This window comes from Narcine bancroftii, chromosome 2 (assembly GCF_036971445.1).
Source record: "Narcine bancroftii isolate sNarBan1 chromosome 2, sNarBan1.hap1, whole genome shotgun sequence".
NCBI lineage: Eukaryota > Metazoa > Chordata > Chondrichthyes > Torpediniformes > Narcinidae > Narcine > Narcine bancroftii.
In genome coordinates this window covers 95,759,392-95,783,042 of record NC_091470.1, presented here as the reverse complement: position 1 = coordinate 95,783,042, position 23,651 = coordinate 95,759,392, and the positions used below count along the sequence as shown (strand labels likewise).

General features: G+C 46.8%; 2 protein-coding genes across 4 annotated transcripts in view; one reads left to right on the top strand and one right to left on the bottom strand.

The window, feature by feature from the left end:
- Positions 1-1,723: 1,723 nt before the first annotated feature.
- On the bottom strand, positions 1,724-21,976 carry aspdh (aspartate dehydrogenase domain containing). Of its 3 annotated transcripts, XM_069917482.1 has the most exons (8): positions 21,887-21,976; positions 19,273-19,361; positions 6,792-6,936; positions 6,382-6,466; positions 4,902-5,051; positions 4,196-4,420; positions 3,428-3,587; positions 1,724-1,833 (listed from the first exon to the last, which is right to left on the bottom strand). In XM_069917482.1, the coding sequence occupies exons 2-8, from the start codon at positions 19,334-19,336 to the stop codon at positions 1,796-1,798; spliced, it is 867 nt and encodes a 288-aa protein (XP_069773583.1). In that variant the 5' UTR covers positions 19,337-19,361; positions 21,887-21,976; the 3' UTR covers positions 1,724-1,795. The 3 variants fall into 3 exon arrangements, with proteins under 3 accessions (XP_069773583.1, XP_069773585.1, XP_069773584.1); XM_069917484.1 differs by lacking the exon at positions 4,902-5,051; XM_069917483.1 differs by lacking the exons at positions 19,273-19,361; positions 21,887-21,976 and adding an exon at positions 12,876-12,968.
- The window catches only part of LOC138753921 (calcium-activated potassium channel subunit alpha-1-like), a 103,707-nt gene continuing 100,447 nt past the window's right edge, over positions 20,392-23,651 (top strand). Inside the window, exon 1 of the mRNA XM_069917477.1 lies at positions 20,392-21,202. The gene's annotated coding sequence lies outside the window, so the exon portion shown is untranslated. The remainder of the gene's footprint in view (positions 21,203-23,651) is intronic.

The window sequence follows — 23,651 nt, the reverse complement described above, 5'->3', positions numbered from 1 at the left end:
GGTTCGGTGAGTTCATAGACGAGTCTGGACACAAGTGTTACAATCACATACAACTTTAACAAACAGGGGAGAACGTTAAACGGTACTTGATCACTTAAGCGACAATAGACATTCACCTCGGACTTCGGTTGGACTCCGACAACAGTAAAATTATACACGACCTGTTCACACGCTACAAACGGATTCTTACTTGCACCCGATTCCCAGACCAACAGGGTTGTAAGTCTCTGCGAGTACCGACCTATCACAGTACTAACAGCTCAGCTTCAGGGTAGAGCACACCTTACCCGCAACACGACCAGTGAGGTTCACAGCAACGACCTGGCGTGGAGTGATGTCCAGGGCTTGGACCACAAGGCAGAGAGAGAGAGAATGTGCTGAGCATTAGTGTTATATACAGTGCTAAATCTGTGCTTCTTGCCAATAATGGCCCTAGGTGATTTAAATTAGCCAATGGCAAGGTGTGCACTAATGGGTGGCTGGAGTCCATCCTTGATTGACAGGTGATGTGACTTCCAAATAAGTCTCAGACAGGGAGGATATGCAACCACCTGCAATACACACATTCCAGACAGGCAGGGAGGCCAGTTTCCTCCACACACAACGCATGGGAAGGTGGGGCGCGAGGTAAGGGGAGAGTATGACTGAGGTTTATCTACACATCACACCCACCTGAACGAGCAGCTTGGCTGGTAGGGGTCTTCACCCGGGAGACACAAAGGCTGCAGATGTTGAAATCTTGAGCAAAAGACAAGCTGGTGGAGGGAGTGAACAGGTCAGGCAGAGACTGTGGGTAAAAATGGCCCATCAACGTTGCAGGGCGAAACACGACAGCTCTGCAGATCCTGTAGTAAAAACACCAAAATGCTGCAGGAACTCAGCCGGTCATGCAGTTTCCATAGGAGGGAAAAATATATTCAGACCTGAGCCTTTCTTCAAGGGAAAAGCAGACAGGCATCTCAATAAAGAGTGAGAGAGAAAGGGGGCCAACGGGATGGGGAGGGGTCAAGAGGTGTTAATTAGATATGATAAGAGGAAAGGTGAGAATTGATTTTGGCTCTGTGAAAGAAGACAGAGGGAAAGGGGAAGAGAGAGAGGGAAATGGGAAGAAGATTAAACAGAAACCGGAGAAGTCTATGTTAAAACCATCCAGTTGGTGGGGACCCAGACGGAAGATGAGATGTTGTTCCTCCAACATACACCTGGCAGTGTGTGAGACCGTGGACAGACATGTCAGCAAGGGAATGAGATGGGAAATTGAAATGGGTGGTCACTGGGAGATCCATGCTATTGTGGCGGACAGAGCCAAGGTGCTCAATGAAGCGATCTCAGGAATGGAATAGTGCTTGATTGTTAAACTTTAATCAGGCCCGTGTTCAAGGGCACACTCTGGTGTTGGGCTTGTGGAATAGCAGCTGAGCAACATCTTCCTTGTTCCTGATGCACCCTTTCCAATCACACACTTTCCAATCAACGCGTGGCCCCTTGACTTGCTTGAAGGCCCCGGCCACTTATTTGGACAGAGCATGTTTGCCAAACTCAATCGACTAACACCAATTTCAGTGATTCAGGGCAACCCCCTATCCCCCTCAAAGCTCCATCCTGTTGTGTCTGGTGCCTTGACCCCCATCGTGGAGGTCAACCAGTGCCCTGATTTTAAAGCACACGTTTGGGCGGCTGCTCCGCCAAGTTCACAACCAGAAACAGACTGCAGGTCGACAAATAGTAGAGATGGTGCTTTATTTCTTGTTTATAAGCAGAGATACAGTTTTCCAGGGTTGGATGGGATGGTTCATCAGCACAGAACGAGTTTCCCTCCGTGACCTTTACACTCTGGGGAACAGCAACAAAAAGGGAAAAATGATCAATCGAATATAAACTGAAATTTATTGAGGTTTTCTTGCTTTGTGGAACTGACCAGGTACACCAAGATCAAGTCTAATAGATCCCGGGACACAATTTGTACCAAACCCCCTGACAGAAGCAACTCTCCAGCAGCGAATGGCTGACCGCAGTGGAACAAGGAGGTAGAGTAAAGCACGAATATCTGGGAAGCAGTGATTGAGGTAAAACTCAATGGGTTTCACTCATGAATGGATAGCATCACCTCCCACAGTGCAGTGTGGCAGAGAAAAGCCTCTATTTGAGCTGCTGGTGTGCTGCGCCTCGTTAAGGGAGGACGGTGGCTCTTTAAGCAGATGGTTAATCTTTCACCCAAGTCAGGATGGATCTCAGAGGCACTTGGTGGAGTCTCCAGTCCATTCCCACACGTAGGTCACCGAACATGTCCGCAGGAGAGGCCAGGCACTGGCATCTGGAGCACAGTGCACCCTGTGGGTTGGCAGCTGTGTGTGGGGCAGAGTGGCTGGAACCCTCAGCAAGCCCGCAGTTGACCCTCCAACTCGCCAGCTCAGAGCCCTGCACATTGTCACGTGGCTGGAATCTGAGTGCGGGCTGTGTTAGTGAGTTGAATCACATGCCTGTACACACCAGAGGTTGCAGTGTGTTTGAGTGGTGTGGTGGATGAGAGGAGAGCAGTGAAGGTGTTGGGAGTTTGGTTCTTCCTCTTGCTTGTGTGCTTGCAGTGGGGTTTAAATTTTTAAATTAAATTTAAACATACAGCAAAGTTACAGGCCCTTCCAGCTCACGAGCCCGAGCCACCCAATCAGAGGCGTATCTAGTCTAAGGCAGGTATGGCAATTGCCCTGGGTGGCACTTGTGGGGGGGGGGGCACTGAGCAGTTTCTCCCTCCGGTGGTCTCCTTTACTGCCTCATTCCCCCTGGTAGTCCCCACACCTCCCCCAAAGACTAGAAGTGGCACATTGAAAGAGGTATGATTAGCGTAGATGGAGGCCCGATTTGCCTCAACTGTCTGATTTCCCCCTCCACTTTTGGCCAGTACCACCTCCTATCCCAGACAGCGCCAATCCCCCCCCTCCCAAGCCAACACCACCCTCCAGGGACACAATGAACACACACCTCTTTCCACTTCATCCTTCCGTTCACTCTCAACTGATTAAAAGGACGAATACAATATGGTGGCCACCAAGGCCCACTTTTACGAATGTCCTGGTTGCCGTTTATTTTGATGCGTGGAATGTAAAAGGTTGGCTACCCCTCCCACAGGCGCTATTTTCCGTAGATATGCCCCTGCACCCAATTACACCCAACTGACCTCAAACCCCGATACATTTTTTAAGGGTGAGAAGAAACGGAAGCATCTGGAGGAAGCTCATGTAGACACGGAGAGAAATCGCAATCTCCTTACAGACAATGCCGGATTCGAATGCGGGTCGCTGGGACTGTAACAGCGTTCCGCTAACCGTGCTGGCCCAATGTGCATGAAGCTGTGAAATGAAGGGATCCGAGGTCTGGCCCAGTGGCCAGGACCACCCCAGGTTGAGAGAGGGCAGAGACTGGCACTCACTCAACACACTGCTCCAGAAGGAAGCGTAGGTGGCTGCCCCCGTCACTGCCCCCCAACTCGAGGGGTTCCTCCGCGTGCTCTTCACTGTGAATTGATGGCCCGAAGACTCGTCAACTGGACCATCCACCTCGATGTCCACCACGTGCCAGTCCAGCAAACTGTGGGATCACATGATTAGAGGAGGTGTGGGTGTTAAAGTTGCTGGGGTGAGAAAGGGTGCTGTCCTGAAATGCTGGCTGACCACCTCTCTCCACAGATGCTGCATGACCCACTGAGACCCTCCAACACCTCATTGTTTGCTGATGAAGGAGCAGTTTAGGAGGGGTCATGGAACACCTCCTTCCCAGCTCCTTCGCCTCATTAACCTACCGCCTCAGCTACACAATAGGGGCAACTTACAGCAAAGCAATTAATCCACTGACCTGCACGTCTCTGAAATGTGGGCGGCAAGCAGAGGACCTGTGTAGTCACAGGTAGAATGTGCAAATTCCACACCGACAGCACCAGAGATCAGGATGAGCACAGGTCTCAGGAGCTGTTGGCAGTGGCTTTACTGCCTGGCCCTCAGCCATTCACTATTCCCCTCCCCTCCCCTCCACCCTCCACTTCTCTTCCCTCCACCCCTCCACTCTATCCTCTCCTCCCCACTACCCTCCACTACGCTCTTTCCCTTCGCCCCTTACTTCCACCTCTAACCTCCACCCCTCCCCTCTCCCCTTCTCTCCCCCCTCCCCTCCACCACTCCCCTTGCTATTGGTCCACTCCCCTCGGATCAGCAACCAGGCAACCCTGCACCTGGTCAAAGCCCAGGTTGTGACCAGCCATGGCTGCCGCAGCCATGGTGTTGACGTTGTTGGGTGCCAGAGGACACAGCTGCCTCACTGGGCCCTCGTACAGCACTGTCCGCTGGCTGCTCCCACTCTCCTTCTGCTCCTGGAGGCTGCCCTCCAGCTTGAAGCTGTCTGGGTGCTTGGTCATTGTGACCTTCAGAGCCTGTGTGAAAGGGGAGAGGGGAAAGGTCATGAGACAAAGGGCAGACATGATGGAGCTAGGTCTGAGTGAAATTCTGAGTTGATGTTGGTGAAGAAGGGGCAGAAGGAGGGTCTGTTCAATGATTTCACCCAAACTCTTCATTGAACATCTGAACAATTCTCCCAATTAGCAGAGCCTCTCAATCCTCTGCACTCCTCCAGATCTCCACTCCTCCTTCCCCTTCCCCTGATCCTCTCTCTACTTCCCATCTCCTTCCCCCTTCCTGTTTTCCTCTCCTTTCCTCTCCCCTCTCATTTGCTCCCTTCCCTTTCCCCTTCTCCCAGATTCCTCTCCCTCCTCCCCCTCTCCTTCCCCAGATCCACTCTCGCCTTTTCCCCTTCCCCAGATCCCTCCTCTCCCTTCCCCCAGATTCACTCTCCCCTTCAACCCCCTCACCCTCTCCCTCTACTCATTTCTCCCCCTTCCCCTCTCCATTTCTCACCTTCAGGGTTCCCCTGTCAGCCATTTTCTGGATGTCCTCAGCCCCCCAGAGCGCTCCGCTAGGCACATAGAGGGTGTGTCCATACCTCCTCGCTGCCTCTCGGCACTTGGCATCGACTCCCTGCTCGCCAAATGCGGTGGGAGATCCAACCTGGGGTTGGGGAGGGGGAACGGGAGGGCAATAATTCTAAGCCCTGTCAACTCTAACAGTCGCGTGTTGGGGCAAGTGGAGGTCCCATCTCAGTTGAAACTGACACATCATCATTATAGCACAGAAACAGACCCTTCAGCCCACCATGACTGTGCCCATCTACTCTCATGCCCTTTGCCTGTATCAGGATCCCCTATTCTATATGTTATTTCATTGTGTCTGCCTAATGTCTCTCACATCTGCTTGGATTTGATTCACCACCTCCTCTGGCAGTGAGATCCACGTATCAACCAATCTCTGTGTAAAGAAACCTCCCCTCAGAACCCCTTTAAACCTCCTTTCTCACAATAAACCATGCGTTCAGAGTTTTGTTTCATGGAAAACCAATGGTACAATCAAAGGCCATCCCCTCCCTCCACCCTGTGCCCATGTCTGTACCTTTTGTCAGACCCTTTCCACTCCTCCCCTCAGTCCCAATTCCCTCTCAGCCCTGTGTGGCCTTGATGTTACCAACTGGGAGATTAACCGCCTTTCGCTCCTCCAGTGTGCTTTGTGTCAGTCCTCGTTCACTGGTAGGTCCTAGCCACCAGTTACCCTCCCAAGGAAGGTCCCTGCCTTGGATCTCTTGCCCGAGGACTGGGATTTGAACACGATCAGAAACCACAGGCTCTCATGCATTCTGTCCGAGAGAGTATCACCTGATCCATGCCAGATGACACTGATCTGGTGCATATTCAAGTCAGGTTTAGATTGGCCATGATCAGTTTGGATTCATTTCTGATTGGCTAAAGTCAGTTTGCATTGGGCTCTGATTGGCTATGGTCAGTTTGGATTGGGTTCTGATTGGTGATGGTAGTTTGGTTTGGGTTCTGATCAGGCAGGGTTGGGGTTGGATTGGATTGACTAGGGTTGTCAGGTTTTAATTTCTTTCACCATATCTTCCTGCAGTAGACCTCCACTGCTGGTTTTGCCTCTCGTCCTCACCTTCTCCTCATCTCATTCCCTCAATGGTAACAGGTCCTTTTGGACTACAAGCCTGTGCTGCCCAATTACACCCAATTAATATACAACTCCCAGTAAGTTTTGAAGGATGGGAAGGAAGAGGACCACCTGAGGAAAACCCATGCAGACATGGGGAGAATGTACAGACTGCTGGATTCAAACTCCAATTCCTGATCACTGGCACTGTTAACAGCATTGTGCTAATCACATTCCCCATTCATAAGGCACAGTGTCACAAACAGGAAATCACCCAGTGAAGGTTGCTCCTGTGGTGAGTGGGTCAAGGAGGCCCCCAACCCACAACAGCATTGAACAGCCTCAGTCTTACCATGAAATCAGCATGTTTGAGAATCTCCTCCCCGTACTCCTGTGCTATCTGAGGATGGGCTACTTCTACAATAAGGTCGGCAGATCTGGAAGAAAGAGAGATCAAATGGAAGTTAGCCAGGCCATCCCCCAGCAAACAAACCCCTAGCCCAATTGTCTGTTCACACCTCTTGCTCCCAGTATGAAAACATTTGATCAGGTCAGCCTGTCTCCGCTGACCCTCCCTTAGCATCCACCTATTTATGCGCAATGCTCCTTGCCTACAGAACCGATCTGCACTTTCCCTGTCACCCTGAGACCACTCATTGGCCTTGTCCCTTTGCGACCTCTGCACAGGTGGAGGACCATATCCGCCCCCTCTCCTATTCTCAGGACGCACTTCTCCTCCATGTTAAATTGTGACCTTTTCACCTCTGCATGGACTCGCTGAGGAATTCCAGCTGAAGTTCCCTTCGGACCTTTCCATCCATCTTCTCCCGGCTTCTGTTCCACACGAAGGCCAGTTCCAGGCCATGCTGATGACCTTCATCCTCAATCATCGTGGTCAGGTACTGACCTGCAGGTGGGGACAAGGGACATCTGAGAACTGAGCCTGTGTATCCCCTCAGCAAACCTAAATCCTAAATAAAAATGTGTGACACTGGACAATGCATGGAGATCAATATACAACATCCCATCTCCTTAACAGTGCCACCACCCCAATATACAACAACCCAACATCTCCTACACAGTGTAAACACCCAAATATCTCGTACACAGTGTAAACACCCCAATATACAACATCCCATCTCCTTAACAGTGCAACCACCCCAATATACAACACCTCAACATCTCCTACACAGTGTAAACACCCCAATATACAACACCCATCTACGACACAGTGGAAACACCCAAATATACAGCAGCCCAACTCCTACACAGTGTAAACACCCCATTATACAACATGCGAACCCTCCTACACAGTGTAAATACCCCAATATACAATACCCCATCTTCTTCACAATGTAAACACACCAATATACAACATCCCATCTCTACACAGTGTAAATGCTCCAATTTACAATATCCCATCTCCTACACAGAGTAAACACCCCAATAAACAACACCCCAACACCTACAAAGTGTAAATACCCCAATATACAATACCCAATACCTACAAAGTGTAAACACCCCAATATACAACACCCAATCTCCTACACAGTGTAAACACCCAAATATACAGCAGCCCAACTCCTACACAGTGTAAACACCCCATTATACAACATGCGAACCCTCCTACACAGTGTAAATACCCCAATATACAATACCCCATCTTCTTCACAATGTAAACACACCAATATACAAAATCCCATCTCTACACAGTGTAAATGCTCCAATTTACAATATCCCATCTCCTACACAGAGTAAACACCCCAATATACAACACCCAATCTCCTACACAGTGTAAACACCCCAATATACAACACCGCAACACCTAAACACCCCAATATTCACAATCCTATCTTCACAGTGTAAACACCCAAATATACAACATTCCATCTCCTACACATTGTATGCACCCCAATATACAACACCCCATCACCTAAACAGTGTATACACCCCAATATACAACATCCCAACATCTACATAGTGTAAACATCCCAATATACAAGACACCATCTACTACACTGTGCGACCACCCGAATATACAAGACACCATCTCCAACACAGTGTAAACACCCCAATGTATAACACACCATCTCCTACACAGTGTAAACACTCCAATAGACAACATCCAATCTCCCTCACAATGTAAACACTGCAACACCTACTCAGTGTAAACATCCCAATATGCAACAACCCAACTTCACAGTGCATGCATCACAATATACAACACCCCATCTCCTCGACAGTGTAACCACCCCAATATACAACACCCCTTATCCTGCTCAGTGTAACCACCCATATATATAACACTCCATCTTCATCACAGTGTAAGCACCACAATATATATCACCCCATCTTCTACACAGTGTAACCGCTACAAAATACAACACCCCATCTCCTACACAATGTTTACACCCTAATATACAATATTCCAACACATACACAGTTTAAACACACTTTTAAAAACATACCATGTCCTACACAGTGTAAGCACCCCAATATACACAATCCCATCTTCACAGTGTAAACACCCAAATATACAACATTCCATCTCCTACACACTATGCACCCCAATATACAACACCCCATCTCCTACATAGTGTAAACACCATAATATACAAGACCCCATCTCCTAAACAGTGTAACCACCCCAATATACAACACCACAACACCTACACACTGTAAACATCCCAATATACAACATTCCATCTTCACAGTGTAAACTCTCTCATATACAACATCCCATTTCAAACACAGTGTAAATGCTCCAATATACAATGTCCCAACTCCTACACAGTGTAAACACCCCAAAATACAACACCTCATCTCCTTTACAGTGTAAACAGCCCAATATACAACACCCCATCTCCAAGACAGTGTAACCACTGCAATATACAACACCCATCTCCTTCACAGTGTAAGCACCCCAACATAAAACATCCCATCTATTACCCCAATAAACAACACCCAATCTCTTACACTGTGTAACCACCCAATATACAACACCCCATCTCCTACAAAGTGTATGCACCCCAATATACAACATCCCAATATCTATACAGTGTAAACACCCCAATATACGACCCCACATCCTACACTATGCAACCACCCCAAAATACAACACCCCATCTCCTACACAATGTAAACACCCCAATATACAACACCTCATCTCCTTCACAGTGTAAGCACCCCAATATACAACATCCCATCTCCTACTCAGTGTAAACACCCCAACATAAAACCTACCATCTCCTACACAGTGTAAACAACCAAATATACAATGTCCCAACCCCTACACAGTGTAAACACCCCAATATACACCACCCCATCTCTTTCACAGTGCAAACACCCCAATATAAATCATCCCATCTCCTACCCCAACATACAACACCCCATCTCTTACACTGTGTAACTACCCAATATACAACACCCCATCTCCTAGACAGTGTATACACCCCAATATACATCATCCCAACATCTATACATTGTAAACACCCCACTATTCAAGACCCAATTTCCAACACTGTGCAACCACCACAATATACAACACCCCATCTCCAACACAGTGTAAACACCCCAATGTATAATACTGCAACACCTACTTAGTGTAAACACCTCAATATACAACATCCCATCTTCACAGTGTAAACACTCCAATATGCAACATCCCATCTCCTACAGTGTTTACACCCCAATATACAACACCCTATCTCTTTTACAGTGTTACCTCCCCTTCATACTACATCCCATCTTCTACACAGTGTAAACATGCCAATATACAACACTGCAACACAAACACAGTTTAAACACACCATTTTACAACATATCATCTCCTACATAGTGTAAACACCCCAATATGCAACACCCCAACATCTCTTACACAGTTTATCCACCTGAATATACAACACCCCATCTCCACAGTGTAAACACCCCAAAATACAACATCTCCAACACAACATCCCATTTCCTACACAGTGTAACCATCCCAATATACAACACCTAATCTCCTACACAGTGTGTACACACCAATCTACAAAATCCCAACATCTACAGAGTGTAAACACCCCAATAAACAAGACCCCATTTCCTACTCTCTGTAACCACCCCAATATACAACACCCCATCTCCTACACAGTTAAACACCCCAATGTAGAACATACCATCTCCTACACAGTAACCACCCAATATACAACTCCACACCTACACAGTGCAAACAAGACCCCATTTCCTACTCTCTGTAACCACCCCAATATACAACACCCCATCTCCTACACAGTTAAACACCCCAATGTAGAACATACCATCTCCTACACAGTAACCACCCAATATACAACTCCACACCTACACAGTGCAAACATCCCAATATACAACACCTACTCAGTGTAAGCACCCCAATATACCACATCCCATCCCCTACACAGTGTAAACATCCCAATATACAACACTTCATCCCTCCTACTTAGTAAACATCCCAATATACAACACTCCATCCCTCCTACACAGTGTAACCACCCCAGATTACAACACCCCATCTCCTACACAGTGTAAACACCCTATTATACAACACCCCATCTCCTTTGTAGTGTTACCAACCCTTTATACAACACCTGCACAATGTAACCACCCAAATATACAAGACCCCATCTCCTACACAATGTAAACATCCCAATATACAACTTCCCAACATCTACACAGTGTACGCACCCCAATATACATTCCATAAGATCATACGATATTCGAGCAGAAGTAATAAATTTGTCCCATTGAATCTGTTCTGTTATTTCATAATGAGCTGATCCATACTCTCACTTAGCCCCACTTCCTGGCCTTTTTCCCATTACCTTTGATGCCCTGACTCTTCAGATACCTATAAATTTCTGTCTTAAATACACCCAACAACATGGCCTCCACAGCTGCCATAGTAGCAAATTCAAGAGGTTCACCCGTCTCTGGCTAAAAGATTCCACCTCATCTTTGTTTAAAATGGACGCCCTTCAATCCTGAAGTTGTGCCCTCTTGTCCTTGACTCCCCAACACAGGAAACAACTTTGCCACATCGACTCTGTGCAGGCCCTTCAGCATTCAAACTTTTTATATGAGATCGCCCGTCATTCTTCTGAAATCTAAAGATTATAGTCCAACAGCCAAGAAATGTTCCTCATAATTCTTTTATTCCAGAAAATATTCTTGTAAATCTTGTCAAAAGCCTTTTGAACATCCAAATATACACATCCACTACATGACCTTTGTCTGGACTGCTTGCGATTTCCTCAAAAATATTGCAGTAGGTTTATCAGGTGTGATTTTTCTCTTCAGGAAACCATGCTGACATGGGCCTACCTTTCAATGTACCTTTTCAGCTACTCCATAACCTCATCAACTCACACAACTTCCCAATCACTGATGTTAAGCTAACGTGTTTATACTTTTCTTTCTGCTGCCTCCCTCCCTTTTTAAATAGCGGAGCGACCTTCGAAAATTTTCCGGTCCTCCAAACACCATGCCAGAATTTATTGATTCTTGGAAGATCATTACTAGTTCCTCCACAATCCACTTCTTTTTGGAACCCGTGGATGCATTCCCTCAGGTCTGGGAGACTTATCTACCTTTAGACCTTTCAGCTTCCCAAGCACCTTCTCCCTGGTGATCATGGCCGCACCCGCCTCTCTTCCCTGACACCCTTGAAATGCTGGTGCACTGCTAATGTTTTCCACAGTGATGCAAAATACTCATCCAGTTCCTCTTCCATCTCTTTGTCTCCCATTATAATTTCTCCAGAATCATTTTTTATCAGTCCTATATCTTGGAGGACCATCGCCTTATATGGCGTCTTATATGGCGAGCTCTCCACTGACCACCGAGACAGAGGTGCACCAAAGAAGAGGTACAAGGACTGCCTAAAGAAATCTCTTGGTGCCTGCCACATTGACCACCGCCAGTGGGCTGATATCGCCTTAAACCGTGTATCTTGGCACCTCACAGTTTGGCGGGCAGCAACCTCCTTTGAAGAAGACCGCAGAGCCCACCTCACTGACAAAAGACAAAGGAGGAAAAACCCAACACCTAACCCTAACCAACCAATTTTCCCCTGCAACCGCTGCAACCGTGTCTGCCTGTCCCGCATCGGACTTGTCAGCCACAAACGAGCCTGCAGCTGACATGGACATTACCCCTCCATAAATCTTCATCCGCGAAGCCAAGCCAAAGAGAAAGAGAAGATATCTTGCTTCTTTTCTCCTTGAAATATACTTAAAAAAGATTTTAGTATCCTTTTTTTCACACTGTGACCCATATCAATCAAAAGACATACAAACATTTCCTTCTTAAATATACACAGTGGCATTTTCTTCCCTTTTTTCCCCCTCCAAACCCAATAAATATTCAACATATACAATTCAATAAAACCATTAAACAATGTCATCACACAATGAAAATAAACAAGAAAAATGTGTCATCTACTTTTACACACTGGATCAAGTCATTTTGTCTTCTTCTCATTTTAGGGGGTGGTGGTCCAAGGCAAGCCCTTTCTGTTATGTTCCATGAATGGCTCCCAAATTTGCTCAAATAATGTGACTTTATTTTTTTAATTATATGTTATTTTTTCCATTGGAATACATTTATTCGTTTCCATGTACCATTGCTGTATTCTCAGGCTCTCTTCCAATTTCCAAGTTGACATTATACATTTTTTTGCTACAGCTAAGGCTATCATAATAAATATTTTTAGCACTTCATCCAGGGAAAAACTAGACTGGACTAAGATAGAGCTAGATAAAATAGGGGAGAAGGTACCGGAACATATACTTTATAAATGGGATGAAAAGCTGGTATGATATAAAAGCTCACCAGTACTGCATCATTTATTCAATATATGGAAGAAGATTCTTTGGCTTGGCTTCGCGGATGAAGATTTATGGAGGGGTATGTTCACGTCTGCTGCAGGCTCGTTGGTGACTGACAAGTCCGATGTCGGACAGGCAGGCACGGTTGCAGCGGTTGCAAGGGAAAATTGGTTGGTTGGGGTTGGGTGTTGGGTTTTTCCTCCTTTGTCTTTTGTCAGTGAGGTGGGCTCTGCAGTCTTCTTCAAAGGAGGTTGCTGCCCACCGAACTGTGAGGCGCCAAGAGGCATGGTTGGAGACGATATCAGCCCACTGACAGTGGTCAATGTGGCAGGCACCAAGAGATTTCTTTAAGCAGTCCTTGTACCTCTTCTTTGGTGCATCTCTGTCTCGGTGGCCAGTGGAGAGCTCGACATAGAATACGATCTTGGGAAGGCGATGGTCCTCCATTCTGGAGACGTGACCCACCCACCGCAGTTGGTTCTTCAGCAGCATGGATTTGATGCTTGCGGACTCTGCCAGCTCAAGTACTTCGATGTTGGTGATGAAGTCATTCAAATGAATGTTGAGGATGGAGCGGAGACAGCGCTGATGGAAGCGTTCTAGGAGCCCTAGGTGATGCCGGTAGAGGACCCATGATTTGGAGCCAAACAGGAGTGTGGGTATGACAACGGCTCTGTACACGCTGATCTTTGTATGTTTCTTCAGGTGATTGTTTTTCCAGACTCTTCCAAAGGCGCTATTTGCCTTGGCGAGTCTGTTGTCTATCTCTTTGTCGATCCTTGCATCAGATGAAATGGTGCAGCCGAGGTAGGTAAACTGGTTGACCATTTTGAGTTCTCTGTGCCCAATGAAGATGTGGGGGGGGGGGTGCTGGTAGTCATGGTGGGGAGCTGGCTGATGGAGGACCTCAGTTTTCTTCAGGCTGACTTCCAGGCCAAACATTTTGGCAGCTTCCGCAAAACAGGACGTCATGCGCTGGAGAGCTGACTCTGAATGGGCAACTAAAGCGGCATCGTCTGCAAAGAGTAGTTCACGGACAAGTTGCTCTTGTGTCTTGGTGTGAGCTTGCAGGCGCCTCAGATTGAAGAGACTGCCATCCGTGCGGTACCAGGAAAAACAAGGACTGGTTTGACGAAAACAACCAGGAAATCCAGGAGCTGCTGGCAAAGAAGCGATCTGCCCACCAGGCTCACCTTGCAAAGCCTTCCTGGCCAGAGAAAAAACGAGCCTTCCATCTCGCATGCAGCCACCTTCAGCGCAAACTCCGGGAGATCCAAAATGAGTGGTGGACTAGCCTTGCCAAACGAACCCAGCTTAGTGCCGACATTGGCGACTTCAGGGGTTTTTATGAGACACTAAAGGCTGTGGACGGCCCCTCACCCCAAGTCCAAAACCCTCTGCGCAGCTCAGATGGCAAAGTGCTCCTCAGCGACAAGATCTCCATCCTCAATCGATGGTCAGAACACTTCCAATCCCTTTTCAGTGCCAACCGCTCAGTCCAAGAATCCGCCCTGCTCCAGCTCCCTCAACAACCCTTGAGGCTAGAGCTGGATGAGGTCCTTACCTGGGAAGAGACATATAAGGCAATTGAAAAACTGAAAAGTGGAAAAGCAGCAGGTATGAATGGAATCCCCCCCAGAGGCTGGCGGCAAAGCTCTGCATACCAAACTGCATGAGTTTTTCATGCTCTGCTGGGACCAAGGAAAGCTGACTCAGGACCTTCGTGATGCCATCATCATCACCCTTTACAAAAACAAAGGCGAGAAATCAGACTGCTCAAACTACAGGGGAATCACGCTGCTCTCCATTGCAGGCAAAAGCTTCGCTAGGATTCTCCTTTATAGACTAATTCCTAGTGTTGCCGAAAATGTCCTCCCAGAATCACAGTGTGGCTTTCACGCAAACAGAGGAACTACTGACATGGTCTTTGCCCTCAGACAGCTCCAAGAAAAGTGCAGAGAACAAAGCAAAGGACTCTACATCACCTTTGTTGACCTCACCAAAGCCTTTGACACCGTGAGCAGGAAAGGGCTTTGGCAAATACTAGAGTGCCTCGGATGCCCCCCCCCCCCCGCCAAGTTCCTCAGCATGGTTATCCAAGTGCACGAAAACCAACAAGGTCGGGTCAGATACAGCAATGAGCTCTCCGAACCCTTCTCCATTGACAACGGCGTGAAGCAAGGCTGTGTCCTCGCACCAACCCTCTTTACTATCTTCTTCAGCATGATGCTGAAACAAACCATGGAAGAAGATTCAGTTAGAAAGGAAAAAAACGAATTACCAAATACCAAAATTACTATTGACGCAAAATCCGCTAATCCCTTTTACAATAGATAACCTTTCCTTTAGAGAATGGGAGAGAAAAGGAATTAAAAGAATAGAAAAATGTTTTTTGGGAAATAATTTATTAACATTTGAACAGTTGAAGTACAAATATGGAATAACTCATGGTACAATGTTTGCATATCATCAACTGAAAACTTATTTAAAGGATAAATTGGGAAACAGACTGAGATTACCTGAAGGAAGCAGCTTTGAATATGTGATTACAGACACAATGATAATAAAAAAATTTATAACGAATATGTACATCAAGCTTCAAGAGAAGGAAAATGATGAAATAAGCTATAAACCCAAACAAAAGTAGGAACAAAATCTAAACATAAAGATAAAAAATGAAACATGGGAAAAGTTATGCTCTGGAGCTATGAAGATATAATAAACACAAGGTTATGCATGATATAAAACAAGTTATACATCACACCCAAAAGTTAAAAAAATGAGATCCAACATCATCAGATGGATGTTTTCACTGTAAGAAGGAAATGAGAACAACAGTACATGCAAATTGGGCATGTGAGAAAGTGAGAAAGTTTTGGGAAGATCTAAATCAGGTATTAAATAAAATCACAAAAAGCAACATACCAAAAAATCCAAAGATCTTGCTTCTAAGTAATATAAGAAGTAAAGAATTAGTATCTTTTTTGATATTGTTTGCTCCCTTCCTTTCAAAGTTCATAATTTCCTTCCTAATGACCTTCTTATTTGCCTTCTGCAACCGTTTAAAACTTCCCATCCTCTATCCACTAATATTTGCATCCTTGTATGCCTTTACTTTGGCTTCTCTTGACAGCTTCAGCTGTCATTTTTCCATTTAAATATATATTTTTTTGGGATATACCTGTCCTGCACCCTTATCATTTCTTGCAGAAACTCCAGCCATCGCTGCTCTGCCGATCTCCCTGCTATGATGCCTTTGGCCAGCTCCTTTCTCATACCTCTGTAGTCCCCATTATTCCGACACCTCCGATTTCTGTTTCTCCCTCTTGAACTGTAGGGCACATTACGATCACTGCTTCCTGAGGGTTCTCTTACCTTCAGCTCCCTAGTCAACTCTGACCCATACAGAATTTCCATTTCCATGGTTGCCTCTGCCACAAGATGTTATAAGAAGTGATCTCATAGACTTTCTACAAATTCTCTCTCTTGAGATCCAGTCCCAACCTGGGTTTCCCATCACCATCACAACATTGCCCTTCTGACACACCTTTTCTATTTGCTGTTGTAATTTATTGTCCACATCCCGGTTACTGTTTGGAGGTCTGGATATATCTCCCAACATTGTCTTTTTAACTTTGCCATTTCATTTTTTTTTAACATTCTACTTTTCTATTTGCATCTTGAATAACATTATAATAAAAATGATGCAAAATGATACATAGTTTAATTTTTATCCCTCATCCTTCCCTCCTCCACCAAAAGAAAAAAAGAAAAGCGAGAAAGAGAAAAACACCTGAATAATTTTACATCAATCAATATTTATATTTTCTAACATATTATTTCTATCTTGAACATATTAATTGGGAGGAGCGGGTGTAGCGGACGTATGGATGGATTTTTTTCAACAAAATCCATATATGATATCCAAATCCAATAAAATTTTTCTGGTTGATTCCTTAAATTATAAGCATTTTTCTCTCATGATGTATAATGTTGTATTTCCACATGCCATCGATCCAACCCTACAATATTGTCTGACTTCCAAGTTACCACCATACACTTCTTAGCCACTGCTACACTCAAAAACTCTTGTTGATACTGAATATTCCAGGATCTTTTGGTATTTGTATCTTCATAATGCACATGAATCTTCCCAAAACTTTTCAACCAAACTGCATGCAGGAAAGTACCTATTTCCTTGTTATATTTGAAACACTTGTCAGAGCAATTTGAATTAAGTCTGTCATTTATATGGAGTATATGACACATTCTTGACCATACCTCATCTTGAATTTGTATGTTTAAATTCTTTTCCCACTTATATAAATGCTTTTATTTGCATTGTGTCTTGTAATTTTATATACATATTAGTAATGCATTTCTTTATAAATCTATCAGTTATTAAATATTCAAATTGGTTATGTTCTGGAAGTCTAAAATTCTCATCTCCCCTTGCCATTTCTTATCTCAACTCACCATGATTCCATTGTTATCATTTTCTAATGATTTAATATTGTTCCTTACTAACGGAGCCACGCCGCCCCTCTGATCACTTGCCTATCCTTTTGATACATGGCGTATCCTTGAGCATTCAACTCCCAATGACACCCATGCTTTAGCAAGGCCAGAGTCTATTGATTCTTCGAAGATCATTACTAGTTCCTCCACAATCCACTCCTTTCGGAACCTGTGGGTGCACATTCCATCTGGTCCGGGAGACTTATGCCTTTCAGCTTCCCAAGCACCTTCTCCCTGGCGATTGTGGCTGCACTCACCTCTTTGAAAGACTGGTATGCTGCTAATGTTTTCCACAGTGATGGCTTCATCACACCTGCCAATCTAAAGCTGTACTATGAGGTCATCCACTTTATTTTTTTGTGCTGCATGCATTTAAATACAAAGCCTTTAGCCCAATATTTGTCACTTTTTAAAAAAAACTCTGTTGCATTGCAACCCATCCCACTGGCTGAAATTTTGTCCTGTCTGCCTGTCCGTCCACACAAACTCCCCACCAGCTTTTGCGCCAACTACCTCTTCCTCTTCACTTTGGTTCCTACCCTCCTGCCAATCTTGTTTAATGCCAACACCCTCCCCCACCCCCAGCAGTATGAGCAAACCTCCCTGCCAGGATATCGGTTCCCCTCATGTTCAGATGCAACCTGTCCCATTTATACAGGTCACCCCTTCCCCAGGAAAGCTTCCATTGATCCAAAAACTTGAAACCCTGCCCCCTGCACCATCTCATCAGCCACTCATTTGTCTGCACTCTCTTCCTGCTCTGACCTTCCCCAGCTCGTAGCACCAAGAGTAACCGTAGCCCAAATACAAGGAACTCAATCTCTTATCGTGTAAATATTCATCTGGTGTAAATAATTTTAAATGCAATACGTTATCCCATTCAAACATTATAAATATATTTCAGAAATATAGATTATAAATCTGATGTTGATATTACCCCATATATCCTGAACAATGTACATTTTACGATTGTCTGCAAACTAAACTCCTTCCACCGTGCACATCACTGTTGGAGTGTTGTTCTCTAGGCCAGAGTCCACACAACTGCTGTCCTGTTGTACATTTACCGTGATCTTCTCCTCTTGATCTTCAATCCCAGTCCTGGGACCCAATGGTAGAAAAAGTAAGCTGGCAGACTATTTTTTAAATGCAGAGAAAATTGAAAATACCCAGATGCAAAGGGACCTGGGAGTCCTTGTGCAGGGTGGCCTGAAGGTGAACTTGCAGATTGAGTCGGTGGTGAAGAAGACGAATGCAACGCTGGTGTTCATTTCAAGAGGAATTTCAAGAGGGGATCTCATTGAAACATTTTGGACAGAGTGGATGTAGAAAGGTTGTTTCTCACGGTGGGAGAGTCGAGGACAAGAGGGCACAACTTCAGGATTAAAGGGCATCCACTTAGAACAGAGATGTGGAGGAACTTCTTCAGCCAGAGGGTGGTAAATCTGTGGAATTTGCTGCCACACATTTGTGGAGGCCAAGATATTGGATGTATTTAAGGCTGATATTGACAGGTTCTTGTTTAGCCAGGACATCAAAGGTTATGGGGAGAAGGTCGGGCACTGGGGCTGAGTGGGAAAATGGATCAACTCATGATTGAATGGAGGGAAAAGCTCAATGGGCTGAATGGCCTATTTCTGCTCTTATGTTCTATAATACTGAGCGGTAGTGCATCAGATGGGGCATGTAATCGAGGACCAGATCACTTCCTCATGTAAAAGATCCTTTAGAGATTGTGCCTTGGAAACCTGGGACTGATATTTCTTCCTCTCAATGCTGAACGCAAAATGCCTGCTCTTAACGTCCATTGCAATTGCAACTACACCTCAAAACAAGACCTGGAGATGTGAAAGATTCTCCCTCCCCCCACTCCTTCAACTTACCCAAGTGTCCGAAACCAATGATCCCAATTCTCCGGGGCTTCCTGAATCCAGCCTTGGCAGCCATGCCATCGGTCCTGCTCCTTCAGACCCTGCAGGATAGGGTCAAACAGTGAGAGAAGGTGATTGGGTTTGGGAATCCACAGGACCAACGACGTGATCTATCAGGATTGTTGTCTGAAGAAGCACGCAAGATCATTGAGGACCCCTTCCACCCCACACATGGCATCTTTCAGCTGTTCCCGTTGGGGAAGAGATACAGGAGGATCAGAGCCAGCACCACCAGGCTGAGGACCAGTTGGATCATCAATGATCCAAAGACGCTGCCTTATTTTTCATGCACTATTATTTTAATTTTTTGAAGTGATGTAAGATGGTTTGCACTGTGACGCTGCAACAAATCACCAAATTTCATGACTTGTTCATGACAATAAATTCTGATTCTGATTCTGAGTATCTTCCCACGGGCAGTGAAAATGCTGAATGATCAAAGGAACTGCTCATACTAACCCTCCGAGAATCATACTTGTACAAAACAATATTTATTCATTTATATCTAAGAATTCTTGTCCTGCATATGTATTGTGTGATGTATGCTCTCTGTAGCCTATTTTAAACTGCAGCCCCTGGGTATCCCTCCTGGGACCCTGGGGGCAAAAGTGCTGGAATTGCAGGGCGATTTAAGGGGGAATCCCACCCCCTGCAATGACGCATCATGTATTCACCGGAAGTGCTGCTGAATGTTCAGAAGCTGACTGCCGGTGACGCATGCACGCAAGTGCTGACGTCACCGGAGTAAACGGGTCGGCCATTTTCCTGTTCAAATCGCCTGTGGACGCAACCTAGGTATGTTTAACTGGGTTCCCTGACTAGCTCCGAGGTAGGGCATGGACCCGGTTGAATACTGATGGGGTTGACCAGGTCAGAGCCTTTCTAACTGTTGCATAACTGAGGTGCTAACGGGGAAAATTGCCGGGTTAACCCCATTTTACATGGAAGTTTGTGTAGACATGCTGTTCCATAAACTGTGCCTTGTGTGTTTTGGACCGAGGACTGGAGAAAGCTGTTTGCTCGGGTTGTACTTGTGCAATCAGCTGATCATAACCTTGACTTGACTGCCGGATTGAAAGCCAAATGCTGGCGTAGCTGCAGCTCGTCACCCCTGCTCTGTGGGCAGGGGAGGGAACATCTAGCACTGCTAACTATGAATGATGGTTTCCTACTGTTACTGCAGCAGGGCTCCATAACTTGTGACACTCCTATGGAGGTGGGAGGTCGGTGTATGGCCCAGGCAGCTGCAGATACAATTGTGCCGAGGGAAACACAAAAGTCTGCTGACAATGTGATGCTGGAGGAATTCAGCCGGTCTCGCAGCATCCACAGGAGGTGAAGATATATTACTGATGTTCCAGGCCTGAGTCCTTCTTCCACTGAGATGCTGGAGGAACTCAGCCAGTCTTGCAGTGTCCACAGGAGGTGAAGATATATTACTGATGTTCTGGGCCTGAGCCCTTCTTCCACAGAGATGCCGGTGGAACTCAGCTGGTCTCGCAGTGTCCACAGGAGGTGAAGATATATTACTGATGTTCTGGGCCTGAGCCCTTCTTCCACAGGGATGCCGGTGGAACTCAGCTGGTCTCGCAGCATCCACAGGAGGTGAAGATATATTACTGATGTTCCAGGTCTGAGTCCTTCTTCCACTGAGATGCTGGAGGAACTCAGCCAGTCTCGCAGTGTCCACAGGAGGTGAAGATATATTACTGATGTTCTGGGCCTGAGCCCTTCTTCCACAGAGATGCTGGAGGTACTCAGCTGGTTTCGCAGCATCCATAGGATGTATAGATATATTACCGACATTTCAGGCCTGAGCCCTTCTTCAAGGAATAAGCAAAGAACAGGAAGGGGTCAGGATAAAGACTGAAGATTGGCTGGGGTAAGTGTCCAGACAACAAAAGGTGTTAATTTGATGATAAAAATAAAGGTGAGAATTGATTTTGGCTCTGGAAGTGGAGAGAGAGGGAAAGGGAAAAGAGAAAGAAAAGAGATAGAGAGAGAGAGACAGAACAGGAGGAAAGGTTGCAGGGCAGGAAGAGACGGGCGGGAGGGTTTTAACGGAAACCAGAGAACTTGATGTTAATGCCATCCCGTTGGAGGGGGCCCAGGCGGAAGATGACATGTTGTTCCTCCAAGCTGCGGATGGTCTCAGTCTGGCAGAGTAGGAAACCACTCAGCCTCGGCCTTAAGGTGAATGAGAGGCTTCGGCCCGCCAAACCCGTGTGCATTGGAATGGAAGGCAGTCGGATGAGTGTCTGGCTGCTGGGGGAGTGCCTCGGGGAGTGAGCGGTGTGAGGGGAGCAGCCTCAGAAGGCAATGTGTGTTGGAGAGGTGCCACCTACACTCAGCACTGTCCCTCCATGAACCTTTGTCCCCACTGTCCCTCTCCGGTGAAGGTATGGGGTTAGAAGGCGAGCTGGGAGTTTTCTGCCATTTAATGCTTCTGAGGCAAGTCACTGGGCTACATTTTTGGAGGTCGCGGTGCATGCACGCCGAGGGATTTCCCATGACTGTGGAGGGAGTTGGGGAAAGACAGGCTATGCCTAGTACACACCCAACTCACCTTGAGCTTGATGACATCGAGAAGGCAAATCAACAAATCTCTGCTCTGCAGCAGGAGAGCAATAATCATGCACTCTCCAGAGGCTTGGACTCCATGTCCCATGCACTTTAACCAGCCCCACCACCCCTTCCCACCCCCACACTCCAGTTAATAACTAACCACATGTATTCTGCCTGTGTTGTCGGCTGACAATCAGTGAGAGCATTTCCTGTGGCCGCTGTCCCCAGCCTCACACAGTCCCCAATCTGAACGCCGTCTCCAGCTTGTATACCCTGTCTCCAGCCTTTACACTGTCCCCAGCCTGAATGCTGTTCCCAGGCTGTACACTGTCCCCAGTCTATACATTGTCCCCAGCCTGTATACCGTCCCCAGCCTGTACACCCTCCCCAGCCTGTAACCTGTCCCCAGCATGAATACAGTCTCCAGCTTGTGTACCCAGTCCCCAGCCTTTACATTGTCCCCACCCTTTCCACTGTCCCCAGACTGTATGCTGTCCCCAACCTTTACACTGTGCCCAGCCTTTACCCTACCCCAGACTATATGTTGTTCCCAGCTTGAACACGTCTCCAGCTTGTATACCCTGTCCCCAGCCTGTACCCTGCCCACAGTTGGTATGCTGTCTCCAGTCTGTACCCTGTAGCAAGTCTGTACACTGTTCCCAGCCTGTACAATATACCCAGCCTGTACACTGACCCCAGCCTGTACACTGACCCCAGCCTGAAAATGTCACCAGCTTGTATCCCTGTCCCCAGACTGTATGCTGTCCTCAGCCTGTACCATGTCCCCAGACTGTATGCTGTCCTCAGCCTGTACCATGTCCCCAGACTGTATGCTGTCTCCAGCCTTAATGCTGTCCCCAGCCTATAAAATGTCCCCAGACTGTACCCTGTAACCAGCCTGTACACTGTTCTCAGCCTGTACGCTGTCCCCAGCCGGTATGCTGTTCCCAGGCTGTACACTGTACCCAGTCTATACATTGTCCCCAGCCTGTATACCGTCCCCAGCCTGTACACCCTCCCCAGCCTGTAACCTGTCCCCAGCATGAATACAGTCTCCAGCTTGTGTACCCAGTCCCCAGCCTTTACATTGTCCCCACCCTTTCAACTGTCCCCAGACTGTATGCTGTCCCCAACCTTTACACTGTGCCCAGCCTTTACCCTACCCCAGACTATATGTTGTTCCCAGCTTGAACACGTCTCCAGCTTGTATACCCTGTCCCCAGCCTGTACCCTGCCCACAGTTGGTATGCTGTCTCCAGTCTGTACCCTGTAGCAAGTCTGTACACTGTTCCCAGCCTGTACAATATACCCAGCCTGTACACTGACCCCAGCCTGTACACTGACCCCAGCCTGAAAATGTCACCAGCTTGTATCCCTGTCCCCAGCCTGTATGCTGTCCTCAGCCTGTACCATGTCCCCAGACTGTATGCTGTCCTCAGCCTGTACCATGTCCCCAGACTGTATGCTGTCTCCAGCCTTAATGCTGTCCCCAGCCTATAAAATGTCCCCAGACTGTACCCTGTAACCAGCCTGTACACTGTTCTCAGCCTGTACGCTGTCCCCAGCCGGTATGCTGTTCCCAGACTGTACATGGTCCCCAGCCTTTACACTGTGCCAGGTCTGTATTCTGACCCCAACCTTTACACTGTGCCCAGCCTTTACCCTGTCCCCAGCCTGTATGCTGTTCCCAGACTGTACCTGGTCCCCAGCCTGAACATGGTCTCCAGCTTGTATGCCGCGTACCCAGCCTGTACCCTGTCCCCAGC